Source organism: Panthera onca, chromosome A2, assembly GCF_046562875.1.
Source record: "Panthera onca isolate mPanOnc1 chromosome A2, mPanOnc1 haplotype 2, whole genome shotgun sequence".
In the NCBI taxonomy this organism is placed as follows: domain Eukaryota; kingdom Metazoa; phylum Chordata; class Mammalia; order Carnivora; family Felidae; genus Panthera; species Panthera onca.
This window is the reverse complement of record NC_138340.1, coordinates 114,342,443-114,364,346: the sequence shown is the minus strand read 5'-3', so window position 1 is coordinate 114,364,346 and position 21,904 is coordinate 114,342,443. Positions and strand designations below refer to the sequence as shown.

Genomic DNA, 21,904 nt, shown 5'->3' with positions numbered 1-21,904 from the left:
CACTCAAAAAAAATGTTAAAAATGAATGTGTCAAGTAGAACTATTTTGATCACATGGTCTTCAGGATGGTTCTATTATATATATAATAGAACATAAATTGTACACACATGCATATTTGTTTTCTGCCCTGCTGCCATGATAGTGTGGTTACAGTCCCATGCTAGTCCTTTTGAAGTGATGACATATGTCCAGAGCAGATTTGTTGAGATGCTAATGAATTTAAGCTTCTGGTCCTTTCTCTCGCATTGCCCCTGGCATTGTGTTCAGTGGAGGATGTGTATCTTTGTAAAATTTGCAGACATAAAGTAATTTTGTATTCTTTTTTCCAAAGAGGGGCCCGCAAAGTAGTATGTTTCAGGCTTCACAAGTCAGGGCTCTGCCTCTGTCAGTGTTGCGTGATAATGGCCATTCCGGTTCTAAGGTGGAGAGGCCCACTCAAGTTAGTCCAAGTTCTGAACCGCAGACTATAAAGGGCCTATGAGAAAATAACTGAAACTGAGATGCCCCTAAATGTGTCTAGGCACAGATACAGGGCTCTCAGCCTCTCCCCGGGCCCCATCACCTTCTTTTTGGACTTTTGTTTCTTTCTCTGCCTCTCTGTTCCCTACTGACTGGCTACCGCACTGCATGCACCTTTTCTCTCCCTCATCCTTTTCTCTTTAACCATTCAGGCTTCTTTCTCCCTTATGACCCTGAGCTCCATGTGGCTCCTGTGGTCTTAGTTTCTCTCCAGCCCTCTCTGATTCAGCTCCTGTCACTACTCCATTCTGATGGTCCCCTGATTCAAACTCCTACAACCTAGGCCAGCTAGCTTTTTCTTACATTAGATCTCAACTCAGAGCTCTGAATAACGGGGATTCACTGTCTTTGCTTCAGGGGCCATACTTCATTGGAATGCATGGTGGTGACCTGAGGGTCAGGGTCACCGCCCCTTAAAGGAGTGCAAAAGAAACGAAAGGTCTGCCTTCCCTGGTTAAGCAAACACGACCTGCACACACATTGTGAGATGAAAGGAGATGGCCAACAAAGGCCACAGTCAATCAGAGCAGGAGGGAAAAGGCCAGCAAGGGTCAGAAGAAAGTGGAATTTGAATTAAACCTGGAAAGAAGCTTTGATTTGCAGAAATTGAGAGGAGAAATAATTAAGTTCCAACAGCATGCATTTCATGCACATGTTGACTGCCTACCATGTATAGGGCACTCATCAGTGCCATGGCTGGTAGATAATGGGCCGGGCAAACAAGAAGAAGGTCTTGGACCAGCTCCACTTGGACCACAGAAGGGCAAGTGGGGACTCACAGCAAACCACGCAGCTAGAAAGGGGCAGAGTCGGAATTCAAATTCAGACTGACTGACTACTAAGTCAGTATGGAAGGTATCCAGTATTTCCCTTAATCGTGTCAGAGCTAGGCTGGAAAATCCCAGGTGCTTCTTGCTTGGGCCCAAATTTTTATTTGGGAGGATGGCATATGTTTCTACCCTCTATGATGTTGATGTGGTTGCTCTTTACTATTCAGTAGTAGTTCGTTCCCACTGACGTGCAGGCTTCATCACTTAGGGTTTTTATGGCCTTTCACCATTTAGCCCTCTGCTGTGAAACACAGTTCTATCATTTAGACAAAAAATGTCAGCCAATATTATTTCCCACTCAGCAAGAGTCTATAAGAAGACCAGAGCATTCGCCGAAGGTGGGATATGGAGCTGAAATTCAAAAGTTTGTATTAAAAAATCACCCGTGTGTGGAATGTCTGACCAGCTAGATTCCTGAGTCATGTAGCTGTGCATTATTTTAAACTGTCTTGAGCAGCATTCCCAAGGAATGTCACATTAAGGAATGATGAAGATTGCCTAGTGAGAAGCAAGTGGCGTAGAATCAAATGATAGAGGTATTTATGCTCAGAAATGGGACACATGCCAGCACAGCTTAGGAAAAGTTCCCCCTAGTGCCTCTGAAAATAACTGACTTCTTTGACCTTTTCCTTTTTGTATTTCGTTTGTTTGATTTTAGAAAATCCCTGGGAAGTTTAAGAAACTTTTCTCTGAACTCGAAAGTTTAACAGTAAGTAGCGAGCCAAAGGGGACTTACTCTTCAAATTAATGGATCGTAACAAATTTCCTTCTAGATTGTAATGGTCAGCACGTTGTCCAGTAGCTTAGCCTACATCACTTGTGTATGAAAATGTAGCTTTACTTCTTAAGGAATGAAGGAATGGACAGTTAATGCCTCTTCCCCTCCATGGAAAAAGGTAGTGAGAATGGTCCTTTTGACCTCATTTGGACAATGAAGATTTTTAAGTACCTAGTCCATTTCAAAGCTTACAGAATTAACTGGTATACATGGAGTGTGTGGTCAGTGTCTTATGCATTACTGTTTTCTCCTTTTTCTCCTTTCTACCATTTCTTAGATTTAGGGTTTTTTTTTAATGTTTCAGAACACAATAAAACAATGTGCTCTTACTTTCTGTGCATTGTCTGTGCATTATAAGGGAGGTGTTTCTTTGCAGTGTACCTAACAAAAGACTTTGGGGTTACCTCATGATAGAAATTATGCAGAGGAAACTGTACTTAAGAAACCTATTTGAGGAAAATAATAGGGCAATCAAAAGGTGCCTCTCTTTTGCAGTCATTTCCCATTATTGTAAACCAATAAGTTGACTTTCGTTCATTGCCTACATTTCTTGCCCTAATGTAGCGAGTTTATTCTCCTAGGAAACCTTTATCTACTTTGTTCTGAGGAAGAACCTCTCAATATCTAAATCATGTTCAAATTGTATAGCAAAAGTGGATTTAGAATTGTTTCTGTAGCACATTGATTTTTCTTTCTCTTTGTCATCTGCTTGGTTTGGCAGGATCCTTCCCTGAATCACAAAGCCTACAGAGATGCTTTCAAAAAGATGAAACCACCCAAAATCCCATTCATGCCCCTGTTGCTTAAAGGTAACAATTTTGTTTTATGCTGTGCAATTCCATCTTCAGAAATGTGTCATTCTAACTACGCGGGGCTGAAAAAAACAGGGGGGACTCTAGGTGTATTTCATGAGACTAATTTTGACATTACACCTGTGTTTTCTTGTGATTGTTTTTCAAACGCTCAATTATTTCTGAGGTACCAGAAATACTTAATTGTACCCGAGAGATAACAAAGCATTTTCACCTGACTTCCAAAACTTGGGACTGGAAACATGTGTTTTTATTTTGCTCTGCTTCTAAGCATGGTCTTAGTTTCTTAGAGTTTACCATCCACTTAATTCAACCAAGAATAAGGCTGGGATAAAGAAACCAAACAGTGATCATGCTCTCTATATTTGCAGCTTAAATTTCAGGGATCTCCCTGACTGGCTGCTGCTGTGTGACAAATACCTGTGGTCAACACAGGCAGTATAGTGGATGAAAATTATTGATGGAGGACGTACTTTCTTTTTCCAGTAATGGAATCCATTTGGGAAAATATGTTACAGCTGCAAGCTGGTCCCCTGACTTCTCCTATAGAGCACCAAATAATTCATCCTGAAACATGTTAGTTACATTTGTTAATGAGATCTCAGTGGTCTCTTTCAAACCAAGAGGTTTAATTAAAAGGAAGTTCTTTTTATACCGGCCTATTCTGCTAACATTCAGTATATATTCTACCTAGGTGCTTTCCAGGGAAAAGGGATTTGGTCTTTTTTTTTTTTTTTTTTTGGCCATATTTTGATTCTTCCCAAGGGATTTTATAGGCATACTCTTTTATATAGCCTGTGCCCTTCAGAGGCATGTAACTCCTGCTAGGTCTGGCCCCAGTAGCTGGACTCGTAAATGTGATTCTGGAAATGAGTTACCTAGTAACTGTGTTGTTGGGTGTCCTGGCCAGGCTCCCTGCCTCCTCTCCCCCCATTGCTACCCCCACTGACAATAAAGCTGATCTTCCTTCCTCAGCTTCTCTCCGGAACAACCCGAGCTTGGAGAATTTCTGAGTCGCTGTGATTCCCTGCAGCTCCTCATCTAGCCTGCATCTAGTATCAAGCAAGAATCTTTGTGAAACAATACTGTGTTAGCACAACTGAGAGGCATATAGATGCTGCATTCAAGCTGAAAAGATTCTGCTAAATGTAAATGGGTGAAATAAGGAGGGATTGTAATGCCAAAATAGCAATTTAAACGTTTATTCAGGCTTATGATTTTTATTTGCAAAATAAAACACCTTCACCTGGACAGTGCGGGTGGCAGGTGGGACTTAACACTTAGAATCATTTAGACACAAATAGGAAGCAGGAAATGAAGACAGATCTGGGAAAGGAATTGATTTTAAGCAGAAAACAATTTGAAACAAAATTTGTAAGGTAATGAGAAGTTAATGGACAATGTCCCTTTAGCTTATTTAAATATGAGCAGTGTTTTTTGCTGTATATTCTTGATTTCCCCCCAAAAAATATTTAATGCAGCCAAGTGTCTCACACTTATATCTTAGCTTAGATGCAATTTTCTGCTCTACTGAGTTTATCTACACCTCTTTGTTGGCAGCAAAACAAATTTCCCTTTTTTTCTACTGAAAATACATTCATTCACTCTAGTAAATTAAACATTTTTTTCTTTTTTTTTATTAGAGGCTTTTTTGAGTTTAAGCAGTTTTCCCTTTTAAATATTTTGTGATTATAAAAATAAACATCATTAACACTTTATTTAAAATTATCATTTTTTTCTGGGATGCCTCGGTGGCTCAGTCAGTTAAACGTCTGATGCCGGCTAAGGTCATGACCTCACAGTTCGTGGGTTCGAGCCCCGCATCAGGCTCTGTGCTGATAGAGCCTGGAGCCTGTTTTGGATTCTGTGTCTCCCTCTCTCGCTGCTCCTCCCCCACTCATACTTTGTCTCTCTCTCTCTGTCTCTCTCTCTGAAAAATAAAAATTAAAAAAAAATTTTTAATAAAATTATCATTTTGTCTGAAATAATTTCCAAAGGAATATAATGTGAAATTTAAAATATGTATATATCATGCCTGGAACAAAACATTTTGGAAAAAATAACATTGGGATGCCTGGGTGTCTCAGTCGGTTAAGCTTCTGACTTCGGCTCAGGTCATGGTCTTGGGGTTTGTGAGTTAGAGCCCCACATCGGGCTCTGTGCTAACAGCTTCAGATTCTTTGTCTCCTCCTCTCTCTGCACTCCCCCCACCCCCGTGCTCATGCTCTGTCTCTGTCTTTCAATAATAAATAAATGTTAAAAAAAATAATAACATTAATTTGGGGGTTTTTTTAATTGCAAAAAAATTTTTAAGTTGTAATAAACTACTTTAGAACAACCACCTAATTAATGAAAACTTGTTCTGCCCCTTGTGCCTCCCACTTTGGGTTGCTATTAGTTAGAGAAAAAGGATCAAATTGAACCCCTTGGATGTTAAGAAGGATTAGGCCTCCCATGTTTCTTTCTTTCTTTCTTTCTTTTTTTTGTTGAGACAGTTCCCAGTAAGCATGGAGATTATCAGGTAATCTGAGGATCCTTCCAGGCCTCAGCTTTCCTGTTTCCCAGTTGAATTCTTGCCTTTTGATTTAGTTGCCCCCATACTGTGGTGTGGAATCTGTTCAGAAAACAGATGAATAGGAAACCCTAAATAAGTGTAGGAGAAAGGATCCAGCTAAGCTAAAGTCCAAAGCAGCCAAATAGTCTGTTTCATTCAGCGTTTTGAAGATGGTAGTCCTTTCCAGTAGAGTCAATAATCAGCAGGTGTTTGAAGATTAACTGAAGTCCTCCAGTGGGTTGTGTATGTATTTTAGAGAAGAGATGATTATTGCAGGTTTGCGAGTGTATTTAAATAAAAGGAAAACTGGTGTTTCTTCCTCCTCTTTTAATTGCCATCAACAAGTGGAGTCATTTTGTCTGGCACTTCTGTTATATGAAGTGTTTGGAGAGTGTTCAGGTGTCTCCAGATGAAAGGTACTCATTTCACACACTCAGCCTGGTGGGTACCCAGAATTGCTTCACAGCCCATGACTTAAGTTCTGAGATCCCAGGTTTCTTTCTCTCTCTCTGTCCCCTTCTCTCCCAACTTTCTTCCCTTCCCTTCCCTTCCCTCCCCTCCCTTCCCCCTTCCCTTCCCCCTTCCCTCCCACGACTTAAGTTCTGAGGTCCCAGGTTTCTTTCTCTCTGTCCCCTTCCCTCCCAACTTTCTTTCTTCCCTCCCCTCCCCTTCCTTCCCTTCCCTTCTGACTGCATCACCTGCCATTCAACTGCATCAAAACCTTCAGCCACTTGAACCCCCTCTCCTGAGTGGCAGCCCCTCCAGCCTCTCTGCCCTTTCCACCCGGCCCCAAGCACCTTCCCTGCCTTCTTCTCATGCTCATCAGCCTGACCTCCAAGCCCTAAGGGTTGGGGTTGAGACCACCCAAGAAGTGAAGAGACCTTAGGTTGGAGGAAAGAGAGGGAGCCACCAAAGGAAAGATTTGAAAAGTTGCAGACACACCCCACATGCCATAAATCTAGCCAGGCGACTGTAACGGGCTGTAAGAAATGTCCAAGTCCTTTCAATGTGAGCTCCCAGAGAGGCACAGTGGGGAAGAGGAAGCAGGCTCCCTGGGTTTGAGCCCTGGCTGGGAGGAGTAGAGCTGTGATGCTGGGCCAGCTGTGCATGTTCTTTGGCTCCCAGTTTCTTCACATTCTGTCCTGCTAAGGCTTTACCTTACAGTCTTCTGTTAATGCCCTTTCTGATGCTGTTAATAGAGATAAGTGCCATTATTGTCATCACCCCTCATCATCATCCTCGGGAACATAGGGAGAAGAGGACAATAATGTAACATTGGGGAAATGGCCCAAGTGACTCAGAGAGGGCATTTGTAACCCGAGGTCTCAGGGAGTTAGGGGAGACTGGGCTTTTAGGTGGTGTGTAATGTAGGTAGAGTGCACACGCGCTTATTTGCTACACACAAAAAAAAGGAAAAGCTCATGCGCCGACTACTCTAAGTATCGTGTCACAGAATGAAAGCTTATGGTTCTTTTTTGAAAGCAAAGTCATGAAAGACAAAATAACCAGAGTCTTTCAGACAACTGTGTAATTGTAAATTATTTTCCTATTAGAACATCAATTTTAGTAAAGGGGGAAAAAGCTTAGGAAAACTTTGCAGTCGGTGCTAGAAGCTGTATATAAGGGGTTCCTTGAGGAAAGGTTTGGATCAGGGGATCATGTAGGTCTGTGGCTGGTGTCATCCCCTGGTGGGCAGTCAGAGCTCAGCAGCCAAGTGTCTTGCAGGCAGGTTTCCAGCACCTACCTCGTAATTGCCCCATAGGGACCAGCAGGATGAAAGTCTTGATTAAATGCAAATGCTTTCCCTTTCTATTTATAGGAATCTTAAGCTGTTCTTTTGCCTCTTTTATGTCAGGTTATTTCAACAAGATAATTTTCATTTGGTTTATCCTGCATGTTTGTGATCCGACATGATTATTTGCAGGCTCTTTGATTCTTATCTGTGAAGATTCCCTAGTGCTCTGTCTTTGACCCTCTGATCTGAGTTTCTGAGTCATCCACTCACTGAGCTTCAGCTGCTGTCTTTATTGTAACTAATTCCCAAATCCCTTTCTCTAGAGGAGGCATTCAGGTTTTTTGCAACCAAAAGGAGGCTTTTCTTTGAGTATCTTCTGTCACTTCCCATGCAGGTGAGGCTCAAACCAAATGTAACTTTCCCTTCCTCTGAAAATGTACCTTCATCCTAATTTCCATATGTTCTTTTCATCAGTGATGCTTTCCACCCATTGAGTAGGGCCAGAAACCGCCATTTTCTAACCCATCCCTTTCCTCATTTCTGATACACAATCAGGCACCGGCTTTGAGACCGAAAAATCTACATTTTAACATCTAAATCTAAATCTTCTAATGTAGATAAAGCAGGCCACATACACTTTGCCAGGGATTGTTAAAAAGTAAACACATAAATATGAAAATTCCTTTGTTTCTGGGTATTTATTTCTTTCCTGCTCAGTGTTCTGGTCAAAAAAACATAATGGACTGGTTAAGTTATAGAATAGTGTTAGCTTCTATCGAGCACGTTGAAGTGCAAAATATATAACTGCATTAATGTTATAATATTCTCTCCTCCCCCTCACTTATAAATTATGCCTTTTCACATCGAATACCATACAGATTCAGGTTCAAGTTGCCTTGTCAAATGCATGGAGTAATGCATGATGTTTAAGAAAAATTAATAAGTTGCATTGCCTCTGGACCTCCTTAGCCCTGACTCATGATCCATTCCTAATGGCACATATGTCTTTTTGTTTTTAATTTTCAGATGTAACATTTATTCATGAAGGAAATAAAACATTTTTGGATAATCTTGTCAATTTTGAAAAACTGGTACGTACATTTCACTATTTCTCCCTTTTCCCACTGTCAGGAAAGTGCATGCTTTTCCTTCTTGTTCTAAGAAACAAATGGTTTAAGTATTTTTCTCCTCTGAATACATGGTGGTTTCCAGGAGCTTATTTGCTGTACGTTCAGCATTGTCAATAAAATGTATTCCAGTGAAAAATAAGTGTGCTAACAAGGTTTTGAGGACCGACTATGAAAGTCTGCTTTTTATTTTTGAAAATGAGACTTCATTCAATTAATATCAGTGGTTGTGTGTGTGTTACTAAACTGGAAATAAAACCTGTAAGGTTCTGTCACTAAGACAGGAGGTTAAGCTTTACTGCTTGAAAGGCATCGCTCTGCGTCTCAGTGTATACTGCTTCCAGGACCCAGGAAAAAGCTCTGCTTCTGGGGAGATGCGTTCATCTTCAGTGCTCCCCACTGGATGCAAAGGTGGAATTCGCAGGCTGTGCCTGAGAGGAAGCACCACCCCTCTGTCCGCCTGTGGAGCACAGTGGACTGTGGAGACAGCAGCTCAGGCAGAGTGCACTCCCTGCTCTCAAGTGAAAGGTTCCCAATCAGTCCTCCCTTACGAGTTACTGAAATTCCCCTTCCTGAAGTATTTCTAAGACCTTCCCAGGTACTTCCTCCTGTTGTGAGCTCCTCCTAGCCTTTCTGACTGGCCTAGGGCAGAGGAGGAGCTGCTAGGGAGAACTGAGCAAGTGTAAATGAGGAGTGCTCCAGAGAGGCCCCGTGGACTGCAAGAATGGATCTGTCCCCAGATGAACTTGAGTCTCATAGATTAGACTGTCCTTCATGGTTAAAGATGATACCAGTGACCCCAGTCCGTAGATCCTGACCTTTGAGTGACCTTTTCAGTAATGGTAATGGATTTGTATGAACTCTTTCAGGAACTGACCCCCGGTTCCCTGTGAGACTGGGTCAGGCATGTGAGAGAAGGTTGAGTGAGGCCGGGTTGCCGACCATGACCAAAGAACGGTACAAACTGATGAGTCCGAGCGGGGTTTGGCATCTGACCTTTGCCTCATAAGTGCCCGGCTGTAATCGTCAGGTTAACTCACCACACATGGGGTGAAGTGACAGAGGACCGCTGTGCCACTTGAAAATCCAAGCACCTAGAATCTGGGAGAGAGACGTCTTGGGATATCCTGCAGTAGCTCCATTTTAATCACTTGAGAATGACTGATTTGACTTCAAATCCTGGCCGGCACATCTGGTTAAGTTGTTGTTAAAGTGGATGTGCCTGTACTCTTTAAATCCCCCTGTGCTAAGTGCTTTGGAACCAGAGCTCAGTTATTTAAAAAAGTTTTAAGTTTATTTATTTATTTTGAGAGAGACAGAGACAGCACAAGCAGGGGAGGGGCAGAGAGAGAGGGAGAGAGAGAATCCTAAACAGGCTCTGTGCTGCCAGCACAGAGCCTGACACGGGGCTGGAACTCACAAAACTGTGAGATCATGACCTGACCTGAGCCAAAACCAAGAGTCAGACACTCAACTGACTGAGCCAAGCAGGCTTTCCAGAGCTCAATTATTTTAGATGCTACAGTCAAACCAGCACAGCCAGAAGTAGATATTCAGAGTGAGGCTTTTTTGTACGTACTCTTTAGAGACTCGTTCTGTATCACTGTGTCATGTTCTATTTTTTTAAAGATAATTGTAATTTTTTTTAATGTTTATTTATTTTTGAGACAGAGACCGAGTGTGAGCTGGGACGGGGCAGAGAGAGGGAGACACAGAATCTGAAGCAGGCTCCAGGCTCTGAGCTGTCAGCACAGAGCCTGATGTGGGATTCCAACTCACAAACCACGAATCATGACCTGAGCCAAAATCAGATGCTCAACTGACTGAGCCACCCAGGCAGGTGCCCCTCACTGTGTCATGTTGTGAAGATCCCAGGGTACCTGTTTGCAACCAAAGACTATAGGCACTAACATTCTAGACTTTGTGTAGGTTAATCTCCAGTGTTGGATATTAATGAAATGATTTCAGGCAGATGAAGCCTGTGGTCAATATCTACTTCAAATCCCGGCCAGCACATGTGGTTAAGAATGCCTGACAAGCTTTGGAGAGCATGTGTGGAGATGCGGGAGGAGGGGTGTCACTCTGAGTAGAATTCAGCACAAAGGTCTAGTGAGTTACCCTCTGACTAACTTAGACGGAACACGGGAGAACAGTTGCGCTCGTTATAAAGCCGACTGTTGTCTGTTGTTAAGAGCAGACCAGCAGTTGACCTTCTCCCCCAGGTGAGCCAGTGGTTTGGTCAAGTTCCTTGTGTTACTGCCCCTCCGATAGTGCTACTGAAGTCAGAGAAAGATTCAATAAAGGCACAAATGGGAAAAAGCCATGGAAAGATCCCCACATCCCTGTCTCTCATTCTGACCAGCATTTCTGGGCTTCTGCTACTTTCTCCAACAATCCAGTGGACGCCTTTGGATAACAGCTAATGTCATCTAGGGTCTTGCTTTCAGATGTGTCAGGACTTCAGACTGAGGCACCTGGGTGGCTCAGTCAATTAAGCATCTGACTCTTGATTAAGACTCAGGTCGTGATCCCAGGGTCATGAGATGGAACCCTGAATTGGGCTTCACACTGGGTGGTGTGGAGCCTGCTTAAGATTCTCTCTCTCTCCTCTTCCTCCTTCCCGCCCTTCCCTGCTGGTGCACACACATAGGCTCTCTCTCACTCTCAAAAAAAAAAAAAAAGACTTCAGATTAACCTCTGGGAGCAAAACGTAGTCTAACAAATAGTACTTCTTTTAGTGTCAATAACTGTCTGTACCCCCTTAATCCTTTAAGATGCCTTAAGGAAATAACATGGCATAAATAAGTAATAATATTCTCTTTTAAATTGTAAATTCTCAAAGAGAACTTTATTTAAAAAAGACAACTAGAAGCTAAATGCAGTTATGCATGTACACAGCGGGCCATAACATCCACATACATCCATCAGACGCCGGCTAGCCCACCATTTCTAGACAGATCAGGTTCTGTAACATGAGCGAGTTCCTGGTCCTCACACAGTAGATGGCTCTTAGTATGGAGCACACCTACTGCTGACCCCCTCCTTGCACAGAGAAGACAGGGTGAGTTCAAATTTTTTCAAAGGACAAAAACCTATTATACAATGTACATAGCCCTACATTATACTTGGATGCTGGAGAATGAGACTGAATTTCCTAATAAAGTCAGCGTTTTCAAGGAATGTTTCTTAGCAAGGGACAGAGTTTCACTTAAGCTAAAACAGGATCATCTTTCACAATAATGAACCAATAGAACCTAACTGAATTAACTTGGGAGAAGCCAATGCCTCATGATGGATATTAGCTTAAGCCAGCTAGCAAATCATTCAGTGTATTCTCTTTATCTGGCTGATACAGGCCGACACATTAAGTCAGATGACACGAAGGCCCAGAAGCACTCATTGGGTCTAATAAGATTTCCATTGTTCCCTCTGCTGTCTCAGCAGCTCTAAACGTTTCAGTCGCGAACTATTAAATAATGAAGAAACAAATGCTTTCTCTCTTTCTTCTCTTTACTCCTCAGTGTTGAGAGCCTCATCCTTTACCACATTTTCCCCCTCCCCCCTTCAGAAAACCTGAAGATGGGGAGGACTCAGGTTTCACTGCCACACTCAGCCCTCAACCCTGCATCAGCTCAAGGCTCCCGTGAGCTGCCTAAATGGCAGAGGATAGAAATCAGTGTGACGCCATAGCTTAGAACGAGAGAGCTGCCCTGGGAATAGTGGTAACATTTGGGGAAGGAAACATAACAATACTTTCACAGACGTGAGTCACGTCTCATTTCCTTTACAAATGCAACTTGAGGTCCTGCTATATAATCACTGTCCTATTTAATTTTCCACTATTGAATAGAAATACATTGGAAACACAGTTGAGAACAATTTAATAAGTAGGTCACATTCAAATAAAGTTTCTATAGTTCTGACAGGTTTTAAGTAAAAAAAAATTTTTTCACGCCAAAATTATTCTTGTAGCAATAATTCACTGAGGGCTTGCTGTGTATGGATGAGCCTCTGACTGGTGTGTACATGTGGAATGTGAAAGATGTTGACACGTTTGGGGAAGCTTGGAGGAGCAGATAATGAATAACGTTGATTTCTTGAATCGTTGGGCGATGTTTGGATTTTGATATGAAACAAATTAGAAAGTCGACGTGGATTTTCCAGAGGACGATAACACAATGGCAGCAGTGTTTGGAGATGATTCTGGCAACAGTAGGGGAGAAACAGGAGTGGAAAATGGTGTTGTCCTAAATGCTGTCTTTCTTCTTCGTCACGGGAAATTAGAAATGATAGAGCTAGAAGACTCTTGAAGGTACCCAAGTATGAGCTAATGGGATCTTGTCAAAGGCAGCTGTAAGCTAAGAAGACTTTTGCCTAGAGATCAGTGAGAACACTGAAGAAACAAAGTAGAATCCTGAAGACCGTAGGAGAGAATATAAACCAAACCAAAAACAGTCTCTTTAAAGATACTGGCGTTTTAGAAAATGTTTGCCTTTTGTGACTGTGTCATTTCCTGTCGCGATTTGCATACTTGAGTCTTTGATGCCACCAGAGTTCCTGTCTGCATTCAGCAAGTACCGGAATCACTGTGTGACATATGGCAGGTGCTGGGCGTGCGGAGCCCTCTACTGGCACCCGGCCTGGAAGAGGCGCAAAGATCCAGAGCAGCGCCAACCACACGAGGCCAGTGTATACTGTACAAGGGAGCCTCCCAAGTTCAGAAGGGAAATCTCAGAAAGGCTCCACCGAGAGCAGGCAAAACATCCCTGGAAGGGAAAAGCCTAAGCAGGTTTGGACAGGCAGATGGGGTGGGAATGCCGTACCTCTTTACGGTGTGTAAACGGTGGACTGTTAGACCCGGTGGCATGAGGAAACCCAGTTAGAATCTGTGCAGCCAGGTTTGGGGGCTCTGTTTTGACAGATGAAGACTGAATATCCTTTTGTAATCCAAGCTCAGTATTCTCAGTTGAAGTCAAGTCCAGTTCCAAATGCAGCGATGCCGTTTGCACCCAAGGGTGCACTCTGCTTTCATCCCAGTAGGCATACTTCAGAAACACCCTAAATGACCCTTCCACCGATACATTTTCTGCTCTGCCTTCCAGCATATGATTGCAGACACTGTCCGGACCCTGAGGCACTGCAGGACTAACCAGTTTGGTGAGTAATTGAAGTTGGCCAGGGAATGTAAATTCACCCTACATTGGTACAGACTGTGACCTTATCACAAGTATTTGGTGGTAATAAACTGAAACAGATTATAAAGTCTTATATGCATTTACTATATTCTTTCTTAGTTTCACTTCATATTTGGGATGCAAAGGAAAACAAGATATGGCAGTTTTTTTATCCTCTCTTGGCAGCAAGTTTACACTGTACAGAGTGACTTTCGATGAGCAGAGGGCCCCCCCACCCCCACACCCCTGAGCCTGAAAGTCTGTTTGCTTGCCCCTTGGCTCAGAATTACCAGTGGGTTTATCAGGGGTGACCCTGTGCCTAAACTTCTTGCTTAGAGCCTTCCTGGAATTGGAATATGGTTTGTAAAAGTGCCTGAAGCAGCCTTCCAGAATCTTTACTCCTCTCCAACAAAAACTTCCTGTCCGGAGCTGCCTTTCACTGAATAGGTATTTTTCTGAGCACTTTTGTGGATTCCCTGCTGAGATTAACATAAGTAGGAAGATCTGTTCCTTTTTAAACCTCAGGCATAATTTACACCATGTTTAAATAGCGTTAAAACATTGCAGGAAGGAAGGAAATCAGCTTTATTGAGTCCAAGGAGCATTCACACGGGCAGTGGCATCCTGACACCAGTATTGGTGACTGGTGCATGGAGATCATTAACCCTGTGGTGCAGAGCGGAAAACTGAGACTCAGAGAGTTAACCCATTCAGCCATTATTCAGGCCAAGCCTGCCTGACTTCTTGACCCACACTCTTTTCTTTGCCTTGTGCAGATTCTATAGATATAAAGGGCAGTAAAGAAAAAAAAAAATAGAAAGTTGAGTTCAGTAATTATAAATCAATCAAAGCTGACCACTAAATAAAACTTGCTTTATATATCCTCCTTGTAAAATAATTTTTTCAACAATACGGAAGTATGTATAAAGTACAAAGATCAAAGTCCTACTCCTTAAGGATTAGTGCATATTCTTAAGAAAGTTTTTTCTGTTTGGCTAGTTTTGGCTGGCAGTGTTGTCCCCTACAGAGCAACGGAACTTCTGTATGAATTACAAAGTTTGTGCTTGAAAGGGAGAGTTATAAATACAGGACCTAAGTTTTTTTTTTTTTTTTTAATGTTTATTTATTTTGAGAGAGAGAGAGAGGGAGAGCGTGAACAAGGGAGGGACAGAGAATCCCAAGCAGGTTCCATGTCGTCAGAGCAGAGCCCTGTGAGGGGCTCAGTCTCACGAACCATGAGATCATGACCTGAGCCAAAATCAAGAATCAGACACTCGGGGCGCCTGGGTGGCGCAGTCGGTTAAGCGTCCGACTTCAGCCAGGTCACGATCTCGTGGTCCGTGAGTTCGAGCCTCGCGTCAGGCTCTGGGCTGATGGCTCGGAGCCTGGAGCCTGTTTCTGATTCTGTGTCTCCCTCTCTCTCTGCCCCTCCCCCGTTCATGCTCTATCTCTCTCTGTCCCAAAAATAAATAAAAAAACGTTGAAAAAAAAAATTTAAAAAAAAAAAAAAAAGAATCAGACACTCAACCAACTGAACCACGCAGGCATCCCAGGACCTAAGGTTTTAAATATTTACATCACTTACTACCATGTGATATGTGCTTATGTATTTTTCCATTAGGAACACAAGTACAGTGCGCTTATAGTAGAAACAGTGATAATATTGTCACAGAGATTCATTCAGATGTGCAAGCATAATGCTGCTGAGTATTGGGTTCATATTTCTCTCATCCACCTTTGCTTCCCAAGTATTTATGCACACTCACCCGATTCTAAGATACTGGTCTCACTGACCAGGAGACTCTGCAAGTGTGGACAGGAAGGGTATACTGGCCTGGTGGCCTTAACACTGTCTTGAACCTCTCATCACTAGAGAGTAAGTCCTCGTAGCGCAAAGCATAACTCTTTGTGTTCTATTAGTGAAATTAGTGAAATCCATTTTGACAGCTTATATAGGAATAGTAAACCAATGTCAGCATTTGGAATAAAATAAGATAATGTTAATCAAGCCACTTAAAAATTATGAAGTTCTGGGGAGTCTGGGTGGCTCAGTTGGTTGAATGTCTGACTGTTGATTTCAGCACAGGTCATGATCCCAGGTTTGTGGGATCAGGGCCCGCATCAGGCTCTGTGCAGAGCATGGAGCCTGCTTGAGATTCTCTCTCCCTCTCTCTCTGCCTCTATCCCACTCATGCTGTCTCTCTCTAAAATAAAATATAAAAAGGGGCCCCTGGGTGGCTCAGTCCATTAAGCATCCAACTTCTGCTCAGGTCATGATCTTGTGGTTCATGGGTTCAAGCTCTGCGTCAGACTCTGTGCTGACAGCTCTGAGCCTGGAGCCTGTTTCAGATTCTGTGTCTCCCTCTCTCTCTCTGCCCCTCCCTTGCTCGCTTGCTCACTCTCTCAAAAATAAACATTAAAACATATATGTTTGTGTATATATATATATGTGTGTATATATGTGTATATATATATGTATATATATATATATATATTTTTTTTTTTTTTTAATTTGGAAGTGCCATGCAGGTGTCACTTGTCATGGTTGGAACCACTCATTCTGCCATCTTCTTAAGGTTAAAAAATTAACAAAAAAATTATCTTTGTATGATTATGTTTTCGAAACCAATATTTACTAAGCCAAAAGCAGTCAGTCTCTCAGTGTCTTACAGAGAAGGTGTTCTAGAATAATACAACTTTTTGGTCACTTCCAAACAAGTGGGATGGTAAAAACTTAAATTCCTGGTATTTTTGCCTTTTGAAACCAGGAAGCCTTATTTGCTATTAAACCTAAGAATTACAAGCCACCCATGACATGCAAGCCTTAAGTTATAAAACACATTTGTCACAGAGGAGGAAAAAATGGATTTCACCAAGAGAAGAAATTGCTGCATTGAAATGCTTAGCTTTCTTTGGTCCCCTCTACTCAAGCTGAACCCTGCTGCTCCCATCCGAAATTCTGTGAAGCAAGAGGATATGACATCACCATCTCTCACATTGACATTGTCCCTCTATAGCAGTTTAGCCAGGCTCCCAATGCCTTGAGGTTTGGGGGGATTTTTTTTTTTTTTTTTTTTTTTGGATTGTGTTTGTTTTTGCCTATGGGAAGTGGGCTTGCCCCATTGTCCAGGCTACTTTATCAGGCTCCTTATCAGACTTGTCACCAGCATGGCACATATGTGTTCACAGGGCACTAAAAGCTTCTTGTGGCCCTTCAGTTTTGTAACCACCCTGGATTTGGGAGTGGAAAACCACCTTGCCTTGTCCTTTGCTGGGTAGATGTTAGCCCAGCCACATGCTTCTGGAACTTGTTTGCCTGTTAAGTATACCTTGAGTTCAGTTCTGTGATATCTGTTCATTCAAATGCTTCCTTAATTTTTTTACTTTTTCAAAAACTAAGGACCCCAAAGAATTCTACAAATTCTAAAAACAAACCATTTTGTCTGTGCACTGACCAGATTAGCAGTGGTTTCTGACAATTCCAGACTGAGATATAAGAGCCAGTGAAAGCTATTTAAATGGCAGTTGCTGTGACATGGGACCTCAGACATGGACTCAGGAATCACACAGTCTGGGTGCCGGACCTGTTCTGCCACTCCCTTGCTGTGTGTCTGTGCTGTTTCCCACTCTGTAGTGGGGGGATACTAACACAGTCACTAAATACTAGATAACATTAGGTAATAAATGTTACATAGATGTTAATAAAACAAGTACCTTTGTAGTCTAATGACCTGACCTGAGGCGCTGGTCTGAGCTGGTGAAGTATCTCCACTGTTAGGATAAAGATCCCCTCTCTGGGATGCTGACTAATAAGAATCCCCCTGCTAGATTTACTCTAAGCCTTAATGAGAGAGGTCACTGGTATTCAGAAATAGCACTTCTGCACGAATAAGATAGAAACGGAGAGGGAAACAAACCATAAAAGACTCTTAAATACAGAGAACAAACTGAGGGTGGCTGGTGGGATGTTGGGGGCGGGGGGGAGGGCTAAAGGGGCGAACAGCATTAGGGAGGACACTGGTTGGGATGAGCACTGGGTCTTATACATAAGTGACGAATCACTAAATTCTATGCTTGAAAAAAATTGTATACTTAAAAAAGAGAGAGAAAGAAGTAGCATTTCTGTTCTCATGAGACTTTTTTCTTCCAAAAACCAGGAGGTGACATGTCTCCAAAGGAACACCAAGAGTTAAAATCCTACGTTAACCACCTGTATGTCATTGACAGCCAGCAGGCCCTGTTTGAGTTGTCACACAGGATCGAGCCTCGGGTGTGAACCCCAGAAGCCCACCGCCTCGCCTCCCCTGTAACTTGCAGCACTTTGAGCTATGGGAATGTCAGTGCTGAGCACGTTGCTTTCCTGTGAGAAAAGAAGTTGCTGAGTTTTATCAGTATATCATAAGAACCCACCGGAAAGCCCAGGAAAGCGTGTTCAGGAAGTTGATGGCAGCCACCAGACATGGGGAGAGGCCTCTCCTAGCTGCTCTCAGAATGAGAAGGCAAAGAAAGCGTCAGAAGCATTCTTGAAATGGAGAAGTCTGGTTTCTTATGACTGCATTGTTGATCCAACCCAGTTTTCAACTTGAGATGTGCCCGCGTCAAGACGAGAGCGTGTCTTGTCCTACAGTGACCCAATATTTCAGTACGAGTGTGCACGAAACGGGAGTTTTATGTTGCCTGGTGACAGATTACTGTTTATAGGCTGTCAAAGAAGCAGCTCATCTGAACACCTAAAGACAGTGATGGCATCTCTAGATTTCCAGGGAGAAGGAGTGGCCGCTGTCAGTACAAACTGTGACATCACCAAAAGCCACTTGTGTCTAGGAAATTAGGACCGCAGCTGGCATCCATGCTCTGATTTCCAAAAGGGAAATGTCAAGGCATGCATTTCTTTGCATCCACAATCATTTATCAATGTAGGCTTGCAGGTGAAATTCGTTTCTGCACAACCGATTTGCAACTATAGGCCAGTTAGAGTACGTTGCTTTACCAGTAAGGAAAAATAGTAATCTTTAAGAAGTGGACTCGTTGCTCAGTTTCTGGAGATTTTCTTTACGTGTGCAAGAAGATTCGCATTTCTTACGGGAACAATACGATTTTTGAAAAAGCACAGCGCCTGATAGATTATAGGCACTCAGTAACTGTTTATCAAGGGAACAGAGTCCCAGAGGTCTACATTCTTGTGCCTGGCGATGCCCTAGTGTTTTGCATCCTCCAGCAGGCTCCTTTGCCCACCGCAGAGAACGGTAACAGCCAACACAGGGAGGTGAAGTGGGATTTGGTGTGTGAAGCACTTAGCACTCCCTAGAGAAGAGCAAGGTATTTAGTAGTGACTGCCTATCTCTCAACAAATGCCAAGAACCCCCAAAATACCCAAATGTCTGATTATGTTGGACACTTCAAAGTCCTGCAGTCCACTCCTAATCAAGGCCCAGAGCTCTTCTGTAATTTGTCTTTTTTCCCCCAGAGTCTCAGAGTCTTCGAGTCTACTTTTTATTCCCATTTTTAGAGATGGGGGCTCCTACAGTAGAGAAAACCTCATGCTATTCTCAAGAACTGGTTAGAGAATTTCCCCCGAGCTTAAAATGAACAAAAAAAGCTTGTGGGCATTGCTGAAATACAAGGGCCCTCCTTCATGAATTCAGTCCATTCATCTTCTGCACGTGTGAGTTCTCTCCTGCCTGTTCATCTCTCGGGTGTCTGCACAGAACTGCTTCCTTCTGGCCCATTAACACCTTATTACTCTGGGTACCCAATGCTTTCTGATACCCTGTTAGCAGTGCTGTTTCCTGAGCTCGCGAACCACACTGAGCTTGAGAGCGTGCTGGAAGGTACCATGTGGAGGAAATTTTGGGTAGGACTTTCAAAGAGATTTGGTCTGTCCCAGCACGTGTAAACTTCAATCCTGAAAACTAACAGAGTTTTACAGAAAGGGACCATCCGGGGATGGTCCACTCAAGGCTACTGGGAATCAGGCTACTGGGATCAGCTCCAGGCTACTGGGAATGGACAGAGACCCACTGGAGGAGACCAGAGCCATCAGGACTAGGAAAAACCGGTTCGTCTCATGGCTGATCAAACACGGGAGAAGCTCTCCCCTTGGCAATTATTGGGGACAGCATGGGCGTACAGCACAAGCCCATGTTCTCACCTTTTCTCTGTGCTGGAGAGGATCATTTGGTCAGTCTAATCATGTAAGGCCATTTTGACATTGTCTCCACATTTTACAATTTAAGTGTCTGTTCACAGGAGATCTCCATTACTCCAACCAGAACATGACCTCTCGAGGACTAATTTTCAGTGGAGAACTATTTCAACATAGCACCTGCTGCTTAGATCCCAATCCAAATATGTACACAACCAAATGAATCCACACATACATCACGTTTAAACTCATTCTGATGGTGTAGTCAGTATTCCACGTGTCGTGGGTAGAAACAAGCCAGGCACAATGTGGGGCTCGCCCAGTCTCCTCCAGCCATGGCCATGTGGCTCTCAGGGCAGCAAAGGGAAGGGAGGGTTTGGTTTAGTTTACATTTGCTTTTTCATTCCTGTCTCCCGAATGTCAGAATCTCCAAATCTTTGTGAATTTTAACAACCGTCTCCAGAGATTTCCCAAGCATCAGCAACTCAAAAGTTTCAGAAGCCCTGTGAAGACGTAAAACAGGAACTCAAGAATTGAAGACAGAACTGGGAATGGCTTTAGCTCCGCATCAAACTTTCCTGAACAAAGCTGAGCCGTCTGGCCGTGAGGCTCCCTGTGAATAGGGATTCCCTTTCCAAACATTAGCCAAGGCCTCTTTGAAATAGATTTTGTTCTGGCTAGAAGGGTGGACCAAGATGTCGAAGCTCCTTTCCTGCTCTTAGAGTGTTGCGATTCCATAAAATCTCCATTCACTCTGAAAATCTCTAATCTGCCAACTTCCTCAGCAAGTGGTGCCCCAGCACTTCTCAGTGGGTCCTTTCTGCTACGGCACCACCCTCAGGCAGTCCTGTGGGCTCATGGATTCGTCTGCATCCCGGCAAACCGGCCCTGCTTACAAGGTAGCACAAGACCAGTTTTGTGGGCAAAACTGCAACCTTCCTGAAATTTTTTTTCATACATATTTCCAGATGCTCCAAAGGCTACAGCGTTTTAAATTCACTTTTTGTTATCATCTGTACAATTGCCAAATGGTTACAGTGCTAAGTATTATGACCCACGTTCACTTTATTTTAGTATCATTAATTCTGTTTAGATTAATGCATTTCCCTAGACCCATATCCACAGGCAAGTTGGGTGGAGCGTGCATTGAATTCAGAATAATGAGGATAAAGGAAAAAGCCAGCCGTCCCAGTTGGCAGGCAGAAGGAGTTACATCCTGTAGGCTAGCCTCTGGGTAGGGAGAGACAGTTGCAGGGAAGAGGGGGTTGGTGATTTCTGATGCCCGGAGCTGGGCTTCACCGCTGCCCCAGCCCCAGCCCCTTTGGCTCGTTATGGCTGTCACATCGCAGATCTCAAACCTCGTGTTCTGAAATGGCACAGCTGATCCAAGCTGCTCAAGAAACTAGACAGAAACATTAAAAAGGGGGAAGATCAGGTCCACTGCAGTTATCTAACACGGCGTTCTTTTTAAATGCTTCAAAGACATGTCCTTAAAATTTCAGCCTGCTCATTAATGAGCGGGCCATTGTGCTTAAAAGTAGTAGGGGGAAGAAAAGTTTTTAAAAATTGCCAAAAAGTTAGATGAAAATGTACTACTGTATAAAGCAAAGCTGTATATACTAAACGTTTTTTAGCAGAGGAATATTTATTTGCATAGCCTATTTATTGTATTCGTATTACATGGTTATTAAATACTGGGATGAAATTGATGCCCTGAAGCAAGGACTCTTGCCTTTTAATGTATCATTAATTAGGACTGCTGTGACATTGTCAGCTTGCGTTAAAAATTAGAAGATAGAAAACCCACAATCAGGGTGTCTACCTAACTTCTCAGGGACTACACTTCGTAGTTTTCCACCATTATAAGAGCTGGTAAATATGAAACATTTGTGGAATTACCAGAATTGCCATTAACAGTATTTTCTTTCTCCCATGTCACGCTTTCTGCTTCTGTATATAGGACTGTGCTGTGTATTTATCAAAGCTAGTAAGCAATAATTTATATGTAAAAAATGGCCAAGCAATATAAGGTGAACACTTCTATAAGTCACTGTTACCTTATCTTGTATTTTCAAGTGTTTTTTTTTTTAAACTGCTTTTCCAAATATAAGATTATGTTAAAGATACTGTTGATGCCTCATAGCTTCTTGCTGTGTCTGTGATGTTCATGGGCTCCATAGCCTATGTCTGGCAGCATGTTCTCACTGTGTGGAACTCGTATGCTCACCGA

At 42.9% G+C, this 21,904-nt stretch overlaps 1 protein-coding gene across 3 annotated transcripts in view; it reads left to right on the top strand.

The window, feature by feature from the left end:
* RAPGEF5 (Rap guanine nucleotide exchange factor 5) overlaps positions 1 to 19,488 on the top strand; it is a 223,463-nt gene extending 203,975 nt beyond the window's left edge. For all 3 annotated transcript variants that reach the window (XM_078441420.2, XM_060632685.3, XM_060632686.3), the window contains 5 exons: positions 2,008 to 2,058; positions 2,849 to 2,936; positions 8,255 to 8,319; positions 13,458 to 13,512; positions 17,687 to 19,488. In XM_078441420.2, the coding sequence (XP_078297546.1) occupies positions 2,008 to 2,058; positions 2,849 to 2,936; positions 8,255 to 8,319; positions 13,458 to 13,512; positions 17,687 to 17,805 (378 nt within the window). In that variant the 3' untranslated portion in view covers positions 17,806 to 19,488. The remainder of the gene's footprint in view (positions 1 to 2,007; positions 2,059 to 2,848; positions 2,937 to 8,254; positions 8,320 to 13,457; positions 13,513 to 17,686) is intronic.
* The last annotated feature ends 2,416 nt before the right edge of the window (positions 19,489 to 21,904 follow it).